At 36.2% G+C, this 21,338-nt stretch overlaps 2 protein-coding genes across 2 annotated transcripts in view; both read right to left on the reverse strand.

Annotated features, from left to right (window-relative positions):
* LOC142974689 (klaroid protein-like) overlaps positions 1 to 21,338 on the reverse strand; it is a 43,116-nt gene that overhangs the window by 16,926 nt on the left and 4,852 nt on the right. The window contains exons 3-4 of the mRNA XM_076117156.1: positions 7,047 to 7,159; positions 2,665 to 2,823 (exon numbers count right to left, since the gene is read on the reverse strand). Coding sequence (XP_075973271.1) covers positions 2,665 to 2,823; positions 7,047 to 7,159 — 272 coding nt within the window. The remainder of the gene's footprint in view (positions 1 to 2,664; positions 2,824 to 7,046; positions 7,160 to 21,338) is intronic.
* LOC142974690 (uncharacterized) lies at positions 16,556 to 21,056 on the reverse strand. The gene has a single exon (XM_076117157.1). The coding sequence runs from the start codon at positions 19,120 to 19,122 to the stop codon at positions 17,779 to 17,781; it is 1,344 nt and encodes a 447-aa protein (XP_075973272.1). The 5' UTR covers positions 19,123 to 21,056; the 3' UTR covers positions 16,556 to 17,778.

Raw genomic sequence — 21,338 nt, forward strand, 5'->3', positions numbered from 1 at the left:
TAAGATGGTGTTCTTGATTGTAGATGTTAAATATAGGTAAGGATATTTAACTTATTGAGAAAGGTCTCGAAATGTTAATTATTGTTTAGGTTAAGGTTTTAAAACTACTTGAAGTACTTATGGTGTTACGATGTTAAAGTTTGATGAGTTGATACAGTTAAAACTGTAATAAAATATTTTTTTATTTATCATGCTGATCCATTTGTAAATGTTTTGTTTCTCCTTTTACTAATAAACTAAAAAAACGAATCATAAAAGGAAAAATGGAAGATTTTTCTCTTTTCATCATTTAATAACTAATCCCTTTGTGGAACTTTTCTGCGCTTCTCACAAGTGATGATAAAGATCTATCCGCCTTATTTTCAGCCATATTATTATATTCTCACAATAATTAACAACAAAACAAAGGGAACATAATTACAAAAGGTTTTTCACGAACATTATCTACAAAAAGATAATTTGAGGTCAACATACCACAAAGTCACTTCTCCTTCAACCGTTTGCACTTCAGTAAACGTCACAATATTAGCCATAATTAACAATTAAATAATAATTAAATGTCTACAATAAATAAGTCATGAAATAAAACAATTAAAATACAAATTATTCCAGCCAGCTGTTTTTCTGAGCGTGATTGACAGTTGCAATTTTAAACTGGACAATGTACCCACATTATAAAAAAAAGTGAATGATATTGATCGTTCAAAAACGATAACGCGAGTGTTTAAAAAAATATGCATTATATTATGTCTATCTACATATTGCTATAGTTCAATAACTAAGTAGAGAGCCTTCATAGTGTGTCATAAAATCAACTACAAAATTAAGCAGCCAATTATTAATACAAGAAGATCTTGCAATTTGTTACATGACCGCTAAAAACTATTAACCATTCCTTTGAAATGTCAGATGTCATGAATGTAAGAAACTATTTGGAGTTGAACGGAACTAGCGTTTTATTGATTTATAGTTTTACAGTGTTGTGTCTTTTCACTTATCTACCAGTGACACTTAAATATTATAAATCTTTAGCGACATCGCTGTGTAAATTCGCATATCACATAATATCTTGGTTGAATGTAAATAGTTTCACCTTTTTGCTCAATTGAATCGTGACAAAATTGTATTTTTTATTTAGTAATAGAGGCTGGCTTGAAGTGACTTGCATTTGTTTCTGGGCAGCGGCCAACAACTTTTTGATGTCAGTGTTGATTGAAAATGTTGCAATATAGAAGCTTATCACGATGTGATGACCGAAATATTATACGTAAGAAATTATTTATGTAAGAAAATTTAGAATTGGACTTCCTTTCGCTATTTTAAAGTTACTTCTTGGCAAAATGCCTACAATTGATTGCATATAAGTTAAGTAGGATTTAGTTAGTAATGCAAATTGTGTATTAACCATATTATTGCATATTGCACTGTAATAGAAAGTGGACACAGCGGTGACCGTTCTCATAAAGTCATAATATCAGACTTAATAACACTTAAGGAATGTCTCTATTCATAACACGCAGTTTTGTTTGGTTGTTCACAGGTGATTATAATAGCTTATTGGTATATGAAAATGCACGAAACAGGACGCCTAATGAATTACATTAAACTAAGGAATAGGGAAATAAACTAGGGAATACTAAAATAGGGAATGGAACTTCGTATAAAATTTCCTTTGATTCATACCACGATATCATGTGTTTTAAAGCATTGTTTAAATTAAAGTTAAATCTTCTAAACCTACTATAACTCGCTAAAGTACGAAACCAAAAACCTATTTAGACACATGATAATATTTGAATATTGAAATTGTTACGAATACTCGGATGCACGACACATAGTAGACCTACTGTGATAATTATACTGAAAAACTATACTGAGATATTACTGAATAATTATACTGAGATACTGAAAAAAAGAAACATCTGTACAAAATACCATGTCAAATTTTGGAGTTAATTCATTAACAAAAAGAGTCACACCTTTGGCTTTCAAATTAATTAAATTTTCTTATCTTTACAACCCGACTTTATATTAATTACTTTGAAACCAGCCAGTAGTAATTAAATTTTTCTTTTGTATAGTTATGCGGTAGAGGTGAGAGACAAACAAATGAGATTAAACCTTTGTTTATCATTGAGGTTGTAAACAAACCGTCAGCTGTTTCTGTCGTCAGCTGTTTTGACATGTTGTAGGTAATATTTAAATAGCACTGCTATTTTGTGTGTGAATAACTAACTAAATAGCCGGTAATAGCACGATGAACAGATGGTTATTATCTGTGTCCTTTGTACCCGTAAATTTATTTGCGAACAATCTTTTTTCGGCAATTAATATTGATTAAATTTACTTTTCTAGTATCTCCGTAGTTGCAACTAAAACCAGTGAACTCGATTTCCTTCTTAGCAATTACTACTCCATCAGAAAGTTCAAGGACTCTTGTAACAATTGTGAGCCCTGGTTTATCCATTTCTAAAAAACGGATTATTGACAAATTGTTTCATATATTATTTGCTGCCACTTTTCTATCAGTTAAGTTATCCGGCAAGTATCTATAAGCCGCGACACTGGCCTTAGAGGTGTTTACTCAACGTTTGTTTTAAGAACTCTTAAACCTGCATGGGGTCCTAGTTATACTCGTACAAACAAATGATATCAAATACTTACTTCCAATACTCGCGCGCCATCTTGTAGAGCCTGGAGGGTAGATGCTCGTTGTCAGGGTTGGTCTCCAGCAGGAGGCTGGTGTCGGCCAACGCCTGCTCCGCGAACGAGCTGTCGGTGGAACACGCGCTGTACGCTGGGCTGCCTATGCGAGACCGGGACCTGGGAAATACATTATACTGTTAGATTTTTATTGGAAGATTTTCTCGATCGTCTTTTGCGAATGATAACTTTATCATTTGTGAGGGTCTATGGTTAAGGGACTGAAGGACGGACCTGGGAAATGCATTATACTGTTAGATTTTTATTGAAAGAAAATACTCGATTGTCTCTTCGTATGATGATTTTATAATTAGTGAGGGAATTGTTGAAGAAAGGCTTTTATAAAATAACGGCATGTTAAAGTTTGCATACTATCCGTTTTTAGCATCTAAAACTTGTCTTTTGCTTTAGAAAGGACGCAGTGTGTCTCATAAACTTAATATTTATTACATCAAGCAATTCATCACAACGTTATTTCGAGTTTTATTGCGATCAGATTTAATATAAGATTACCAATAAATAAACGAGAAATGATAAATGTAACTGAGCGATGCGACTTTTCCTATAGTCTGCAAATGTTTTTAGAAATGTAATTATTTACGATCGTCTCGAGGACAAACTGACATACGAAACTTTTGCACGTGATTTTTTTAACTCTCTAACGGAGAATACAGATTAAAAACGCCGTAGCTCTTTATTTTATAGACTGTTTTGAATCTTTTATAAGGACGCCTGTAATTTCATGCAATCAGGAATCAACCCACATTTGAAGTAATTGAGTATCTACGGATATGGCGCTAAAATTATGCATTACATTAGCTTAACAAAATGGTTTCTGTTCACCAACAGATAAACACAGACAACACTGATTGTGGTTCTCGTTTGCATAAATGGGTCCAAAATAATGAACCGCCGACATCAAGACGGTGACATGACTGTGTTGGCGCCACGGCGGTCAGCTACTTGACTTGTCTACAGAGTAGACGCCTTATGACAGCTAATAAATTCGTCTGAGATAAATCAAAATAACACAATACTATTCAGATCCTTTAAAGATGTTATCAAGATTGATTTGAGAGCGTAATACCATTATACTGATATCACAATGTATCGCTGTAACACAGATTGATCAATTGCAATATGTCAGTGATTTATTGAATGAATGCGCTTTACACTACAAACTACTTAATGAAAGAAGATGCCAGTATCATAATGTTATTATACCTATATCGAAGGTCTGTTTGTCTACCTCAGCTTTCAAAGCTGAAAGCGAAATGATTTTGAAGAAATTTAGCAAGGAGATCAAATACAAGGGGCAAACTTATGGGAGTTCTTTTCAAAATGCCACCTCTTAGTCAGAATTAAGAAAGAGATTTTGGACACGTGCGAATGCTGGTCATCAAATACACTAGGTACAGTATTTTAATTTTTATTGTATTCATAATATAAGCTACACTTGATTGCTTTCTAAAATCTGGCAAAGATTAGCTACATAATTTCGTTGAAGCCACGTCATGTTTCTATTACATGTTCATCCGTTACGTCAGTAGACGTAAATAATGTAAATAAGCGGTGTGGCATATAAAAAGTCTGGAGCAGAGCCAACTGTACCAATGGCGTTTATAACTGTGTTATTGTTTTGCAACTGTCCACAGTGATGGGAAAGGGTTTTTTGGAGCCAAGAAATGGAAAAGTTTAGCAAAGTTATTTATTTACAAACAGCTGCATTCTTGAAGTTCTTACTTGGTTAGATTTTATAAAGAAATCTGTCCTTTTTTTAAGCGTAAGCCACTTCTCATGCGCTCTAGTTATAGTGGCATTTGATTTTTAACATGCATGACCGAAGTGGCAGACTGTGGTCAGACTCTCAAAGAGCCTTTCTTAGAGCTGAGAGAAGGCAAAATTAAATACGAGTAAAACGATGACTTGTTTGGGTCCCACAAAATAAAAACCGAAGCATTTAAAAAATCCCGATTTGTTAATGAATGAAAACTAGCGGAGACGTTGTCCTATCTCCACGTCTTTAATTTGTAAAAAAATACTAAAAAAACATTGTCCAGCGGACAAAGCTGTGAATCTAAACCATTCTCAGATCCCCTTGAACACACACAAAAAATTTCATCAAAATCCGTCCAGTCGTTTAAGAGAAGTTCAGTGAATTTTCCGCTATTGTTTATTTATCGAATTAAGATCTTTGAAAGTTCACAAATAGACAACCTTGACGCAAAACATAGTACTAAAATCAACCTAAATTCGTAACAATATAAAACTCCCATCATTCACTAAACTATGTATATGATGTAAGGGCCGTTTTCTCTTTGTGTGGGCGAGTATGCCCACATGATATTGTGATGGGCCCAGTTATCTCGAGTAAGGCCAGATAAATAAACAAATAAGCGAGATCTGATAAAAGATATCTAGCAGAAAACAATAACCTTTTCTGAGACTTGGGAATCACGATTTTGAGTGTTGTAAACTATACTATTGTTATATTTATAACGCTAAAGAGATCGTTTGTTTAAATACGTTTTTATCAGAAACTACTAAATCGATTCGGAAGCTCGATTGGTGATAGCAATCTTTGTAATAAAAAGTGCTTGTATTTTATTCTTTCTTAAATAGACTATAGCAAAGGTTACCAAGAAGGTAATATAGTTCAATCATCAACAGCTTTTACAGACATTTTCCTTCATGATATAATTCTAAAATACTGACTCTACCTTAATATAAGTTAGGCAATAAAAGCAGTCTTATAAAGTCAACTTCTAAGATCTTGCGTAAGTTTTTATAACAGGAAATCTTGATAACAGTTTATTGTAGCCATAATTAAAGTTTATTTACAAAGGGCCCTTTTTCAAAACGAGCTTATCTTAATTAACAAACACTTGGTTGTTATTTCGTGAGCACTTGACTTGAGTACAAGACCATAATGTTCAACGGTTTTTTAAATTACTTAGTAGTTCCGTGGTCCGGCGTATAGATGGCAGGACTTGTATAATTGAGTGTTCTAATATTCAAATGTTGACCGTTAAATAGGCGCGAGAGTCGGTTGGAACTGGAAGCAAGCTGTGTTTGTTTACATAATACATATTTTTATGAGCGTCGTTTCATATCGTTGGCGTAGGTGGAGAATAGAATAACTTATTTTCAAAAATTTGGAAAATTATTCAGTAAAATGCGATTTCTTTGAGATTTAAATACGAACAGGAAACTACTAGAGATTTTTCGTTTTTACTGATTAAAATATGGACGTCCACTTCCACTTTCAACGTTTGTATAGTTTTTTCTTGAATTGGTGTTGGTTATTTTATTACATTTGGTCTTTCTGTCTATCAAGAAATCCTGTGTTTATCTTTCTCCAATGCATTGAACTTGAAAAATAAAGGACAGCTGGGAATACACGGCAACAAAGAGCATATGTTATAACCGAGAATTGAAGGGGAGGGTGTCAGTTCATAATATCATCGTTTAATTATTTTTACTTGAGCCCAATTGAATAAGACTATTGGTTTAAAATGTACTTAAGTCTAGTAACGTAGTAACGTCTTTCTTTTGTATGTTCGAATCTAGGAACATGTATGCTAATACATTCTAGCATAATTATCTAGAAGCAACGGTAGCTAGAGTCAATAATTTCTAAAAGTATTTGCTTAAAATATGCAAATGCATTGGAATTTGTGTGAAAAATTGTCACCTTGTGCGTCACACTAAGTTTAGCGTTTAGACAAGATGATGATTTGGTGACATTGGCAACCATTGTATTCTGCTAACACTTTGTTATTTCTTACTTTAAATATAAAAAAGACATTATACTACCAAATCAAACTAAAAATAATTTCGCTAATGAAAACCTGATTGCCATAACGTATTTTTTGTTCCGTAAAATTCTTGTAGTGTACTACTAAATCAAGTTTTAAACGCTGTCACAGGGACAGGATTTAGCACCCTAAACACAAGAATGGTTTTCTACACACTGCAATGTAAATTCCTGATTTCCTGCCGGTACTATCCAGTATCGAGAAAATCACATTTCAAATCTATATGACATGAAGAAATAGTCCTGAAATGAAATAGTAATAAAGTATGGTACACTCACCCCCCGGTTCTGAGTACATTTAGCAGTAGTTTATCTATTCAAGCGTTTTTTTAGAGTTAAAATGCTATTAAACATAAATTACCGCAAGATGTAGGTACTCAGAAACCGGGGGTTACTCTATCATGGGAGTAAGTATCATAGGATGAATTTTTCAGACATATTTTCTGGCTCAGTTGTGGATGATCGGTAGTGGTAAAAATTCGGCTCTCTGTTTACTCTCATATTAAAACGTATGTATGTAACTTACCGGTCATGTGTCAAACTATGTGCCGTGTGTATAGGGCTGAGCGTGACGTCAGACAGCGAGGTGTACCGCTGCGAGCTCGTCGACACCCGCTCATACTGACTGTTGATCTCGTTCTGTTGGACAACAACAACACGTTACCACATTGAGGAAATTATACAGTACGGAAAAACTAGATTATATTAATATGATTGGTCAATAAACGCGTTACGAGGACAATAAGTATGTGTTTTGTCTTGGGTCATTTTCCCACTGCTGGGCAAGGGTCTCCCCGTCTTTAGTCCACCACACCGGTCGGGTGCGGGATGGCGACTTTGAATCCACTTAAGACATGCGATGAACAAGAAGATATTTGAAAATTAAAGCTCAGTTTTATTTAATTGAAAGATTAATGCAGTCCAGTCAACGATTTTTTGTATCAAAACCGCTCAGAACGATATATTCACAAGCAAAGTCTACATGCTTTAGAAGTAAATGCAGATCTAAAATTAAATACGAAGCAGTGTTCATTTTCGTTACGTTTTTTATATTAACTTCGAAAATAAATACATTTCAAGGCTAATTATTAATTGATTTATGTTAATGATCTAACGGCTTTTTCCTAATATTATGAAACTCATAATTAATTCTATAATGTAACACGATAACATCCGGCTAAATTCCACTGATTATACAAAATGAAGCATCTTGTTTTTGCCAGCAATAAAATTACATAATAAAGATCTCGTTTTGGTAAAATGTCTAAGTGTTGACATTTATAAAATGTTGGAGAAGAAAAATAATATCATGTAGCTAGGTCCATTCATTGAAATAAACTTGTTATTGAACAGCTGCTTCTCGCATATTACCCTGTAGTACGCTATCAAGGAAACGTAGTTTAGTATTAAAGACTTATTTTAAAAATATTATATTTTAAATCAGCCCATTTTAACAATAAATCTAAAAGTCTTAAAAGAAAAATCTACTTAAAAAATAAAAGCGATAAAAATCGGTCCAGCAATAAAATTTAAGCGCAAGAGCGTGATAAATCGAAGATACGTATACAAGTAGCAAAGCACAGATACCTCAAATTAGAAATGTTCTTAAATTGTAAACTTCATACAAAGTAGTAGAAATAGTCTTCTATAATATACCCTAATGATAACCCAAAGATCATACTTGGCCAGAAACTACAACCCATTCTTAAACAATAAGCTCGTTTATTGCTACCGACATTCGTATTTTCGTCCACAGAATACAAACAGTTATGTCTCGTGACATTTCCTTTTATGTGCTCTCGTGCAGGTCTGGTTCCTGTATCAATTATAAATGCACCTGCCTGTATGCGTCAACTGCCTAAAATGGTTGCCAGCTTTCGGTTGAGCTTCTTTGAAATAATATATTTTAGTAAATAAATTTAACCCATTAATGTCCCACTGCTGGGCAAGGGTCTCCTCCCGTAATGAGGGAGGGGTTAGGCCTTGAGTCGACCACGCTGGCCAAGTGCGGGTTGGGGACTTTAGTTAATAAATAATGTTTAAAAATGACAGATGTGTTGATAAAGCAAATATGAGATCTTTTTGGGTAACTTGTAGACCAGTTGCGTGCAGACTTTGAATAAGAAGGGTAAAGAATAATGGCCTTTCAAAATGTGAGATTGTTTTTGTTATAAGTGCAAATACTCGGCAGCTGAGAAGCTAATTTACTCATAGCTTTAAGAAGTATGTTAAGTAGAAGAACGATGGACAAAAAGTTACCATCATTTCAAACTATCTAGACAGTCGTTGCACTTAATGTATGCCGAATACCAAAAACGGCAAGTGATAATTTGATTAGTGAACGCATTTGTAAATTAGATCGGTATTGACCGACATTCTCACAAAAGAGGTATATTATTCAGCCAAAATGTGGTAAAACTTTTAAAGAATCTTTCAAACTATATTAGAATTTGATGTTTATAAATCTTTGATGCAATAACAGGTCGTCAATGACACTGAGACTCAACGCTGACTGAATACAACTATTTTGAACGATGACGTCAAAAGCAGGTATCTTTCAATCGTCATAGCGTAGCTATTTTAGTTCTAAATCAATCAAAATCTATGTAAGGCACTGACGATAGCCAGTCATCACTATGACATCATTGGAAACAGTGGTGTAAACAAAAAACTACAAACTTCTTAGTGGCAATCGAAGCGTGGCGGACTGTTGTTCTCTATCGGGTGAATCATATCAAAGGACTTTGACATTGAATAGAGGCTGCTAAATACGCGAACTACGTGAGCGTGCAAGATGCTGAAATTCAATGAGCTAGATTTTTGTGGTATTTGGCACACTTGCATGGACGAATCGTGATTTTTGTAGTGCAAATCTATTACTAATTGTTCTAAAACTACTCTTAGCTTATTCTGTTTTGTAAAGAAAGGAATAAGTGTACATTCAATGCTTATTTTAAAATAGCATTGATGCGAAACAGACACATGACTTGAAGAAATATTAGATAAAGTATGCAAAGACACGTAAAAGCTCAATAAAACGTGCAAATTCTTGCATATGAATGAGTATTTGTTGTTCCATTTGTATGTAGAGTTGTTACGGTGCTAATAAATCTTGTGTGAACTACATGAAGCGTTTATTGACATTTTACTTCCCGTTAACGACCGATATACGATACACATCAAAGCGGACAGCCGGACACAGCCGGCTAATCTAATGGCCACACATATACACTATCCAACGGTTAGGTGACCATATTAAGTTAGTGCGGAAGCAGACTAACTCAATTAGTTAACAAGTGAATAGAATAATTATAAGGAACAATCATAAGATGTGTTGTAACGGATCCACTACATATACCATCATTGTTTTATCCTCTCTAATGAGAACAGGAAAACTAACTAGAATTACCATTGTAGGAGTCTCAATGCTATGTGATGCAATGAATTCAAGTTCAACGGGTTTCAAATCCAATACATATGCACGTCATGTAGTTTGAGTAAACTAACAGGACATTTTACTCGGAATTATTTAGGTGATCTTGCTCTACGGAATATTTAAATTATTCAAGGCACGTTCGAACTAATTTGCGTCTCAAATACGCGATAATTTATGCATGCAGTACACTCGTAGGCTAATCAGTAACCGACCTTGGACGTCCGAGAAAACATCTTCAGCACAGACCTCACTCTACTATCATATCGATTGATACATTGCGTAATACTACTCACCGAGTCACCATAGCAACTTCATAGCGTGCTGCACCTCCCTCCAAACACAAATATTTCTAATTTCAGCCGTAGAACTAGGTCAAGAACTAAACTTTGGGAGTAATTAGGAATATCTCGAGATACAGCAATCGGCACTATCAACGCGTAGCGACTGGAAGGCGCCAGATGTCTTACAATAATAATACCGAGTATGGGCAACTCAAAAATAAACCACGCGGGGGAAGTTTGATTTCAGTTATATTTAGTAGGATAATGTTAACGTTTTCCTGTCGAGTCCTCGCCTGTAACAGGACCAGAGCCTAGTGAGTGCACCGCGGTACTAAAGCTCTGTCAATAATAAATTGTCGCAGAGATGTAGGTGTTTGTCTAACGGTCATATTCATTATGAATTTGCGGGCAAAATGCCGCCGATTTCAAATAAGGCGCGCATGGGTGGTTGTACATATACATCGGTATTTATTGCATTTTAAAACCCAGACATGCTATCATTGTTCTAGACTTCCTGGCTGCATTAATATGTATCGATTCAGGTTAATTCTCACGGTTAAGTAGCTACAATAGAATAAATTACCATTATTCTGGCTGCAAGAGGAAACTGCATTTGAATGTGTAAGGATAGAGTCTATTAGAGTGGGCGTCTGTTATGTTCAATTACTTGATTGTTATTTATGTAAACGTTATAATTGCCTCTCAATTAAGATATGGCAATAGAGGTGAATGATCTAAGCAAATAGATATCAAACTTTTATTTTCAGAGTCGATAACATTGAAACGAAAGAACATGCTTTGGAACATCAAAGTGCTTTTTCGTTTAATTTAATTGAAAGATATAAGCAAGCACATCTTTCCGAACTGTTTATTTCGTATCATCGGAACAATTAAAACGATTCACATAAAGCTGCGAAGAAATAAATGCGCAAGCAATTTCGCTGGAAGCGTTGGTTGCGACGAAAGACTGCTACCAAATGCTAACCTCTCCCATAAATACCGGACATAGACCTTGAAACAACAATTACTGTACGTTCAGTTTACTTAGGGTGACGTCAAACTAACCATAAGAATTAGTTAGTAGTTCGCCAACGGCAGCGGATATGGGGGCTCGTGTTATATTTAAGCAGCAATTTTCTCAGTATTTTGTATTTCTCTGAACCCTTTAGTAGTACATTTTCTTGTTAAAATCATCGGAAATGGATATTGTTTATCAAGCTTTTCGTCTCTCAAGAATTCTTCGAATATTATTTTGTATGGACTAAATTGAGCGACACCTTTCATAGAAAATAAGAGGAAGTAAAATCTGAAAACCCAATATACCTACGGACAGAATGTCCAAAAAATATTTTTAATCCGACTAGACGAGATTAGTAGATGTTTCAGATCCCTAGGGGACATTTTAGATCAATTAGAGACCTTACACAAACCTAATTTATCGCAACTTATACGGATACCAATATTTAATAGTTAAGTACCCAAACTCAACTCGCCACTCGTAAAAATGGTTCAATAACGAGGCAATATTTCAGTTCAAAGTCTTATGAAAAACTTCCCGGTAAAGTTATTTTAAGATATTGAACGAGTAACGTGAGTACTTACTATTTATTCTGGCGTAAGTAAAGACCTTGCGTTTATGGTGCACGTGGTCATTATCTCGCGTAAAATATGTTTTAAGATTATCTGGCTTATCTAAATCTTATAATACTGTAGCCAAAGATATAATGTATTTTTAAATTTTGAAGAAGTTAACTTGGGTATTTTTTCCGTAAATATTGTATTAGAAATATGTGTCACTAGTTCTAATGGTAACGGAAAAGATCGGGATAAAATCTTCTATGTCGAAGAGTTTAGAACTGTTCTTAGAGAAATGCAAGGTCACCTTTCTTTGTTCTGGGAGGATATTTTCTTTATATCTCCTTCATAATTCGGGGAGGATACCTATGTCCAGTAGTCGGCCAGTAATAGGCATTTATTATTCTCAACTGTCACTGCTTTTCTTGACACGAAAAATATGACTTTTACAACTGATGTGCATAAGATAACTATGGCTATTCGTAACCATAAGTTTAGGATACAAAAATAAAAAGATATGGTACATTTAGGAGCCAATCCTTTGGTCTTCTTCTTATCGTATGGTTAGTGGTCAACCTAGTGTCAAAGTTGTTCAAGCCGCCCAAAGGCAAAGTTCCTTTGGTTAAACACAGTAGTAGCGTGTTGTATGCACTAGATGTTGTGCATACGGAAATAGCCGATGCCATTTAAGTAGTACTAAATGGTCTGATTGTAATGAAATGCAGGCGGCCGCGTGCTATCAATTGAACGTCATACTCTTAGTACGTTGGTAATAAATGCGAATTGTGGAATAACGCTTGTTCACTAGCACTTGTAGTTTTACCAAATTATGTAGATGAAACTATTATTTATTGACAGAAACCAAACTTAATCAAAAAATGACGAAATAAGAAAGGTAGTTTAAGATCACACATCTTGTACCGTGTCCTATCAGGTTTATAGTATTAATATGTTGTCTGTCTTTAATTTCTTTGTCAAAAAGTGAAAGTGATGACTCGATTAGAGTAAAATTAAACTGGCAATATGCTGCCAAAATGAACATATTATATATTAAATCGGTAAAACTCAATCTAAGGCAGAATTAAATTGTGATAAAAGTTACCGTCTTAACAGCTGTTTTGAACGATCGTGTATGAAAAATTGAAACTACAGTTTTTATATAGAAGTACCTATGTAAAAACTACAGTTTCGATTAATTATTCAAATTGACTGTACTGTACGATAGAAGCGTCTGAGTCCATGAGAGCACGAGAGCGTGTGTAAGTCCCATAAAGCAGTTCTTGTAGCCTATTATTATATTAAACTTTAACGGTACTGATAAAATATATTAATATCATACGATGAATATAGAACAATCAAGAGCTTAGAGAATTAAATTTATTTTATCAAAGTAAGTAAGTACGTGTATTGTTGACGCATCCGATTATCTGATTGCAATCAAATACAAAACAGAAAGTCTACTAATGATGAGTCTGTGAGAAGGAGTATATTATTGCATTGAATAATCTCAATAAATAACTAATATATTCCTGTGGTTTTAAAATGTCAGGTTAATTTCACAAAGTGATGTATTATATCAAGAATAAGGACCAAAACAAGCTGCTTGGAAAGCTCTTAACCTCGGTTTCTGAGTACATTTAGCGGTAGTTTATATAATCAATTGCGTTTTTTGTATGAGTTTAAACGCTTTTGAATAGATAAACTACAGCTAAATGTACTTCGGAAACCGAGGATTAGAAAAACACGAAAGAGCTTGTATTCTCTATCAGGTGATAAATACATTTTGCGAATAATATATTTAAATCGTTTACATCCATTCTCTAATAGGCCTTTTATCGATCGCTAATCATTATTATACCATAAATGGATTAAAGGCCCTTCTTCTACGTTTACGCTAATCTCCTCACGTTATAACAATCCTTAGAATCGGCTCAAGGCATTAGGTTTCCCTTACATAACGCGAACTCATGAATATATGAATGAACAAGTGTTTGAACAAATACTTGCATATAATTACTATTTTATCTTAAGTATACTGACCATTCAAGGCGATATGTAGACCTTCGCAAATTGTAACGTTTGTGGCTTTTTTATTTGTGTTTTAAATATTACGTAATTTCTTCATTCGATTTCGTATCGTAGATTAAGTTTAAAGTTGTTTTATAATATTGAATTTATAATATCAATCGAAGAATGCGCGAATTTATGTTTGTTCTTATAAAGTAAGAGGCTCATTTGAAGGGTAATATTGTTTACTTTATTACAAGGCAGGGGCCGAAACAAGTTCCGAGGTCGAAAATACTGATTTTACTGACCAAAAATTCAAAAATACTGACCAAATACAGACCATTTCCAAACCGTTTTTCAGGTGAATGGTGTGAAATAACAAAAAATACAGTCGAATTGAGAAATCAAAATCCTTTTTTTAAGACTGTTAAAGCTTATTTTCGGTTATTGGTCTCCACCATCCCCGTAGTCAACCAGCATCGCCTTTTTAGTGTGTTAAAAAGCTTTGTTAATAAAGTTTTCAATCAGGTCTTACGAATTTTCAATCAGGTCTTACGAGTTTTCAATCAGGTCTTACGAATTTTCAATCAGGTCTTACGAGTTTTCAATCAGGTCTTACGAGTTTTCAATCAGGTCTTACGAGTTTTCAATCAGGTCTTACGAATTTTCAATCAGGTCTTACGAATTTTCAATCAGGTCTTACGAAATTTCAATCAGGTCTTACGAAGTTTCGCAAAAGTGCGCAACGGCGCTAAAGAATTTTCACTTCAAAAATATTGATTTCAAAAAAATAATAGAGAGTTTTTCATAAAATAAAACTTACCTATTATTTTTCTTCAATATCCGGCATCCATCTTGAGTCAAGCACTAGTCTTTTTTACCTTTAAGTCGGCATTTCCGGCCCTCTCCGCTCGTGGCGCCACTTTCGTCGTATAGTTTTCTACCTACATTTGCGCCGGGTGACTATCTGGCATTATTAGCACTCATGATGCACCAGGTAGCCCTTACCTGGATGCCGGATATTGAAGAAAAATAATAGGTAAGTTTTATTTTATGAAAAACTCTCTATTATTGTTTCGTATCAATATCCGGCATCCATCTTGAGTGATGTGTTTGTTATCACCTGGTGCCCTTAAAGTTAATACGCTATAATGTGTGAGGAAGAAAACTAGATAACCTTGTATGAATATATTTAATGAGCTTTCAAGGTTAACAATCAAAAATAAGGGAAATCAAAAAATTTTTTGTACGCAGTAGCGATTAATGAACTGGATCGAAATAATTTGACAATGACACTGATTCATTTATGTCAGGTGAATCTTGATTAGCCAACTCCCTATAATAGTAATTTCGGAAAGTATGCTCTGCTTTCCAGTTGCCCGTGGCCAGAATTTGATCAATAGAAAAATTTTCTACAAAGTTTAATGAGGCCACAGCTGATCTCACTGAACCAGGAGTCGCCCTAATGCCAGCTTCTCTTAAAAGAGATCTAATCCAGCCACCTATTAGGGTTCTGGATGCAGGCTTTACTTCACCCTTTACTGAAATAAACAGATTATTAAGGTTTTGTCTACGATTTGAAGTTAAGGTTAATAAATTTCTTATCCAAAATATTACATTAAGTCTCTTAATTGGGTGTTCTCTAAGCCTCCATCCAGATTGCCTATGTCTCTGATTATCTGTTTTTGAACCAAACGCGGGCCAAAATATGATAACGGAATCTTCATCTACTAAACTTTGGGCATCAATTTTTAATAACGTAAGGTCGTGCACTCTACGACCTGAAGCTAACAATAAAAGGGCTGCCGTGTGCCTTGACACGTGAAACATATTATCTTCATTAACATTATAACTCATCATATATTGCAAAAGATGTTTTGGATTCCATATTGGCGGCTTAACAGGTCTGACCTTGGCTGTTGATATAGCCTTCAAAACATGTTTTATAAAGAAGTTTGAGGATAAATCAATATTTGAAGTTAAATGCGTAAAAGTTGCTATCACCGACTTGTGAACTAGAATTGTTCTATAAGCTAGACCAATATCACAATGTAAATGAGCTAAATAACGCGCTACTTGATCTGGGCTAGGATATTTATAGTCAATAGAAAGAGATTCACACCATCTAGTCCACCTTGTCCATGCTGGTCTATACGTCTTTAAGGTAGAGCTTCGAAAACTTTGCATAAGAAGTTGTTGCTCATCTTCAGTCCATGTTGACATCATGTCCTGCCACCCAAAATCAGCCATGCCTCCAGATGCAGATCCTGAACTTGTGGTGGGTGCTGGCCTGTCCTGGTATCGATGAGGACCCGTGGCAGGTCTGGAATCAGGTAAGGACGCCGTACCGCTCTCTGATGAAGGTCTGCTTGCCAAAACACTTTGTTCCACTTGGGCGCAATCAGTATGTAAAGTCCCTCTGCCTGGTTCAAGTGCCCGAGGACTCTGGGAATTAGGTTCGGTGGCGGAAACACCCACGCTAGGTTGTAATGCCATTGGTGACAAAAGGCGTTGTATCTTGTCGCCTCCTTGTCCTGAACATCTATCGATACATAATGTTTCACCACATGTGCTGTTTTCGACGCAAACAGGTCTATTTCCGGTCTTCCCCACATTTGAAAAATCATTTCTGTCGCTTCCGTTATGAGATACCATTCGGGACACGGTTTCTGACGTGATAGGGCATCCACTTCCGCATTGAATCTGCCCGGAAAGTATTGAGCTGTCAGATGAATGTTGAGGCTGTCCAACAAGACTATAACAGGGGCCGAAACAAGTTCCGAGGTCGAAAATACTGATTTTACTGACCAAAAATTCAAAAATACTGACCAAATACAGACCATTTCTAAACCGTTTTTCAGGTGAATGGTGTGAAATAACAAAAAATACAGTCGAATTGAGAAGTCAAAATCCTTTTTTTAAGACTGTTAAAAAGCTTATTTTCGGTTATTGGTCTCCACCATCCCCGTAGTCAACAAGCATTGCCTTTTTAGTGTGTTAAAAAGCTTTGTTAATAAAGTTTTCAATCAGGTCTTACGAATTTTCAATCAGGTCTTACGAGTTTTCAATCAGGTCTTACGAATTTTCAATCAGGTCTTACGAGTTTTCAATCAGCTCTTACGAGTTTTCAATCAGCTCTTACGAGTTTTCAATCAGGTCTTAAGAATTTTTAATCAGGTCTTACGAATTTTCAATCAGGTCTTACGAAGTTTCGCAAAAGTGCGAAACGGCGCTAAAGAATTTTCACTTCAAAAATATTGATTTCAAAAAATAGTAAATTTTAATTTGCTGTTCTATTGAAGTCATGTGATGCTTTAATACATGTATATGTTACTGTAAAAGCCCGAACTGTGGTAAATCCTAAGATTTTCCAGTATAACCTAAGATTTGCCAACTCTCAATGGTAAAAGTCCGAACAATTCTTTTATTTCGAACTTTTACCTCTATTCACTTGATGATGTCGAGATGTCGCCGGAGCCCCGCTTCGTGGGGTGCTTTCCTACATTGCATTGCATTCCTGCTGGGTGGATTAAAAAAAAAATAACGACAAAGGTTAACTTTCCCACCTCAGCCTTCTAACCTAACTTACCCATGTCGCTTTGCCCAAAACTCCTTCTTTATGACTATGTTACGGTATATAATTATACGGTTACATAGTTATGAAGAAGGAGTTTTGTAATATACAGTATATGTTACAGTTTTTAAACTCCGGCTTGTTCGGACTTTTACCATTGAGAGTTGGTAAATCTTAGGTTTTACCACTGTTCGGGCTTTTACAGTAACATATATATTACGCAGATCATCAACATAATATCGAGCATCCAAAGCAGCCCTCTGATATGATTACTGGGCAAATCGAGAATGTAAGATTGGCCAACAGCAAAGGAAAACCAAAAAAAAACGTGTGTGAGTTTGGAAAAATACTGACAATACTGACCGATTTTCTAAAATACTGACTTTTACTGACCAGGTCCAAAAATACTGACTTTTACTGACTTTACTGACCTGTTTCGGCCCCTGCTATAAGCTTCTTGGTTTGCTCGAGGAGTGTCTTGGACTTTGTGCCCCCTTCTTTGTTCATGTAAGACACTACCGTCCGATTGTCTGTCTGGAGTAAAATGCGAGCATCTTGTAGATGATCCTGTTCTTGCAAAATCGCCGCATGCACAGCAAACATTTCTTTTCTGTTTGCATGCCAGGGCCTCTGTTTGCTGGTCCAAGAGCCCACCATGGTAACTTCTCCAAGTTGTGCTCCCCATCCAATGTCGGAAGCATCTGTTGTCAAGAGATGAGTCATCGGGCTTGTGTGGATCGGTACAGACCCCCCTATGGCTTGATGCCACCACTCTAGGTCTTCTAATACTGGTTGAGGAATGGTTATTTGACGGTACCTGTGATCCTTTGGCAACTGTCTGCTGTAGTATTGCAGCGTGCGACAGTGAAGACGGCCTCTTCTGGTCACGAAAGTCGCGAAGTTGAGTCGTCCCATTAGACTTTGGTACTGTTTGAGGGACCACTTCGGTTTCTCGAGTTGCTGTTGAAGTACCCTGCGTAGCGTTAGGCACTTTGACTCCGACAGGGACATTGCGTTGCGTTTTGTGTCCCATGTTATGCCTAGAAACTCTAGGCATTGAGTCGGAGTCACCACAGACTTTTCGAAATTGACTGTCCAGCCTAGTAACTGCATTATCTTCACCGTGAAAGCTATGTCGTCTTGCAATTGGTGTCTTGAATTGCTTGCTAGAAGAAAATCGTCTAGATAGACTACGCATCTGATGCCATGACTCCTGAGGAACTCTGCTACCCAGTTCGTGATTGATGCGAATGTCCTGGGCGCCGACGAAAGTCCGAACGGCAAGCATGTCATCTGAAGCAGTTGGTGCTGTCCCTGCTCGTGATGATAATTGACCCTCAGGAATCTGCGATGCTGCTGAGCAATAGGGAGATGGAAGTATGCCTGGCTCAGATCCAATTTCGCCATCCAATCTAGGACTTGCAAAAATTTCGGCACTCGAAAATGATTGAATAGCTGGAATGGCTTTACCACAACAAACTCGTTTAATTTCTTTAGGTTCAAAATAGGGCGAAATGTTCCGTCTGATTTCGGTATCAAAAAGAAAGTCGATAGGTAGCTGGGATCTGGAGTCGCTTCCTCCAATATACCTAAATTTATCATCTTTTGAATTTCTACAGACATATCGCGGGTAGTCTTCGTTCTGTAAGATTTTATAAAGGTAGTATTTGAGGGAATCAGGGGTGGTTTCAGAATAAACGGGATGCGTGCTCCTTGTATCAACTTGCATAAATGTTTTGGAGCCCCTAGATTGCTCCAAACATGATGATATTGCTGCAGACAACCCCCCTGAAATGCTCGATAGTCATTCGCGACGCTTATTTTTGTTAGGAGCTGCTCGCGATAGCGACTTTTTTGATTTATTTTGCCTCTGCGTATTACCGCTTGATTTGACTCGATTATGATGCGAGGGGCGAGATGAAGATCCATTTTTATTTCGCTTTGTAGCTGTCGTGTTCCGACGAAAAAATGGTTCATCAAGCTCTTTACTCGTAGAAGGTTTCTGGTTGTGATAAAACGAATCCCTACCTCGTGATTGCGACGATAATTCTACAGGCGCACATAATTTTTCTATACCACCAATTTTTTGTAGGTATATTTGCATTAAATCATCTTTAAAAAGATGATCTGAACTAGGAGGTATTTTCTGTAAAATCTCACGATGATATTCCAGCGGAATACTTCGAAGCAATTCATACCGGCGTAAACTAACACACTCTGCTCGTCTACCACACACTATTTGCAATAAATCCTCCGTTACCTTACTATAGGCACATTCTTTTGAAAATAAGGTCTGTATTTTATCAAAAAGCGAGTTAGGGTTCAACCTAGTGGTTGATTCATTTGACCAATTGATTAAACACTGTAATGCATTGCGTAATTCTTCTTTTTGTATCAATAGCGCATTAGTTATGCTAGCAAAGGAACGTTCTAATAAATACGTACGAGGGTCATTTTGTAACATACGGGATTCATAACGTTTTAGCTCGTCATTAACTTTAAGTTCGACAAAACCGGGGGTAGCTGTATATTTCTTCTGGGCATCCGTAAAACGGACGGAATTCCAATCATCGCCATTAAAACGTTGTAATTCAATTAACTTTTTAAGATTATTATCATCAGATTTCGGATGTATAGGTTCTTTAACGACTGTGCTAACCTCCGACAAAATATCAAGCTGGTTGTTTTGAGACACTGCTGACGACCGTTGTAAATTTAAATCACTAGAAAATGCATTCGATGTAGTCTCCGAATTTGTAGGTATAGATGTTGGTTCACCCCCGTTTGAGTTAACTGCACCATTGGTCAAAAGAGTCGTTAAGAATGCCACTTGTTGCGACAAGAATTCAAATTGGACTTGACTCACGGTTTGATGACTCTTTTTTCTTTTTGGTGGCGCCAAATCGTCGCTGGAACTGCTACCACTGCTCCCACTGTCGCTTATACATGGAGAACTAGCTCGTTTTTGAGCGCGAGACTGTTCATTATCACTCACTGCTTCTACATTATCGTTCTCCATATTAAACGGAGAGGGCAAAAATAATTACACAAACTAAGCACTTACAAAATGCCAATATCTAATATCTAATGAATAAATAAAATTTGTAATCTGTTTTCGCGATAGATATCACAAAGCCAACTTATCGGTGCGAAAACTAACGCTATAATGTCAGATAGTCACCCGGCGCAAATGTAGGTAGAAAACTATACGACGAAAGTGGCGCCACGAGCGGAGAGGGCCGGAAATGCCGACTTAAAGGTAAAAAAGACTAGTGCTTGACTCAAGATGGATGCCGGATATTGATACGAAACAATAATAAATCTTAATTTGCTGTTCTATTGAAGTCATGTGACGCTTCAATACATGTATATGTTACTGTAAAAGCCCGAACTGTGGTAAATCCTAAGATTTTCCAGTATAACCTAAGATTTGCCAACTCTCAATGGTAAAAGTCCGAACAATTCTTTTATTTCGAACTTTTACCTCTATTCACTTGATGATGTCGAGATGTCGCCGGAGCCCCGCTTCGCGGGGTGCTTTCCTACATTGCATTGCATTCCTGCTGGGTGGTTTAAAAAAAAAATAACGACAAGGGCTAACCTCCACCTCAAGGCCACCTCAGCCTTCTAACCTAACTTACCCATGTCGCTTTGCCCAAAACTCCTTTTTTATAACTGTGTTACGGTATATAATTATACCGTTACATAGTTATGAAGAAGGAGTTTTGTATACACTGTATATGTTACAGTTTTTAAACTCCGGCTTGTTCGGACTTTTACCATTGAGAGTTGGTAAATCTTAGGTTTTACCTTAAAATCTTAGGATTTACCACTGTTCGGGCTTTTACAGTAACATATATGTATATTACGCAGATCATCAACATAATATCGAGCATCCAAAGCAGCCCTCTGAGGCAAATCGAGAATGTAAGATTGGCCAACAGC

The sequence above is a fragment of the Anticarsia gemmatalis genome, chromosome 8 (genome assembly GCF_050436995.1).
Source record: "Anticarsia gemmatalis isolate Benzon Research Colony breed Stoneville strain chromosome 8, ilAntGemm2 primary, whole genome shotgun sequence".
Classification (NCBI taxonomy): domain Eukaryota; kingdom Metazoa; phylum Arthropoda; class Insecta; order Lepidoptera; family Erebidae; genus Anticarsia; species Anticarsia gemmatalis.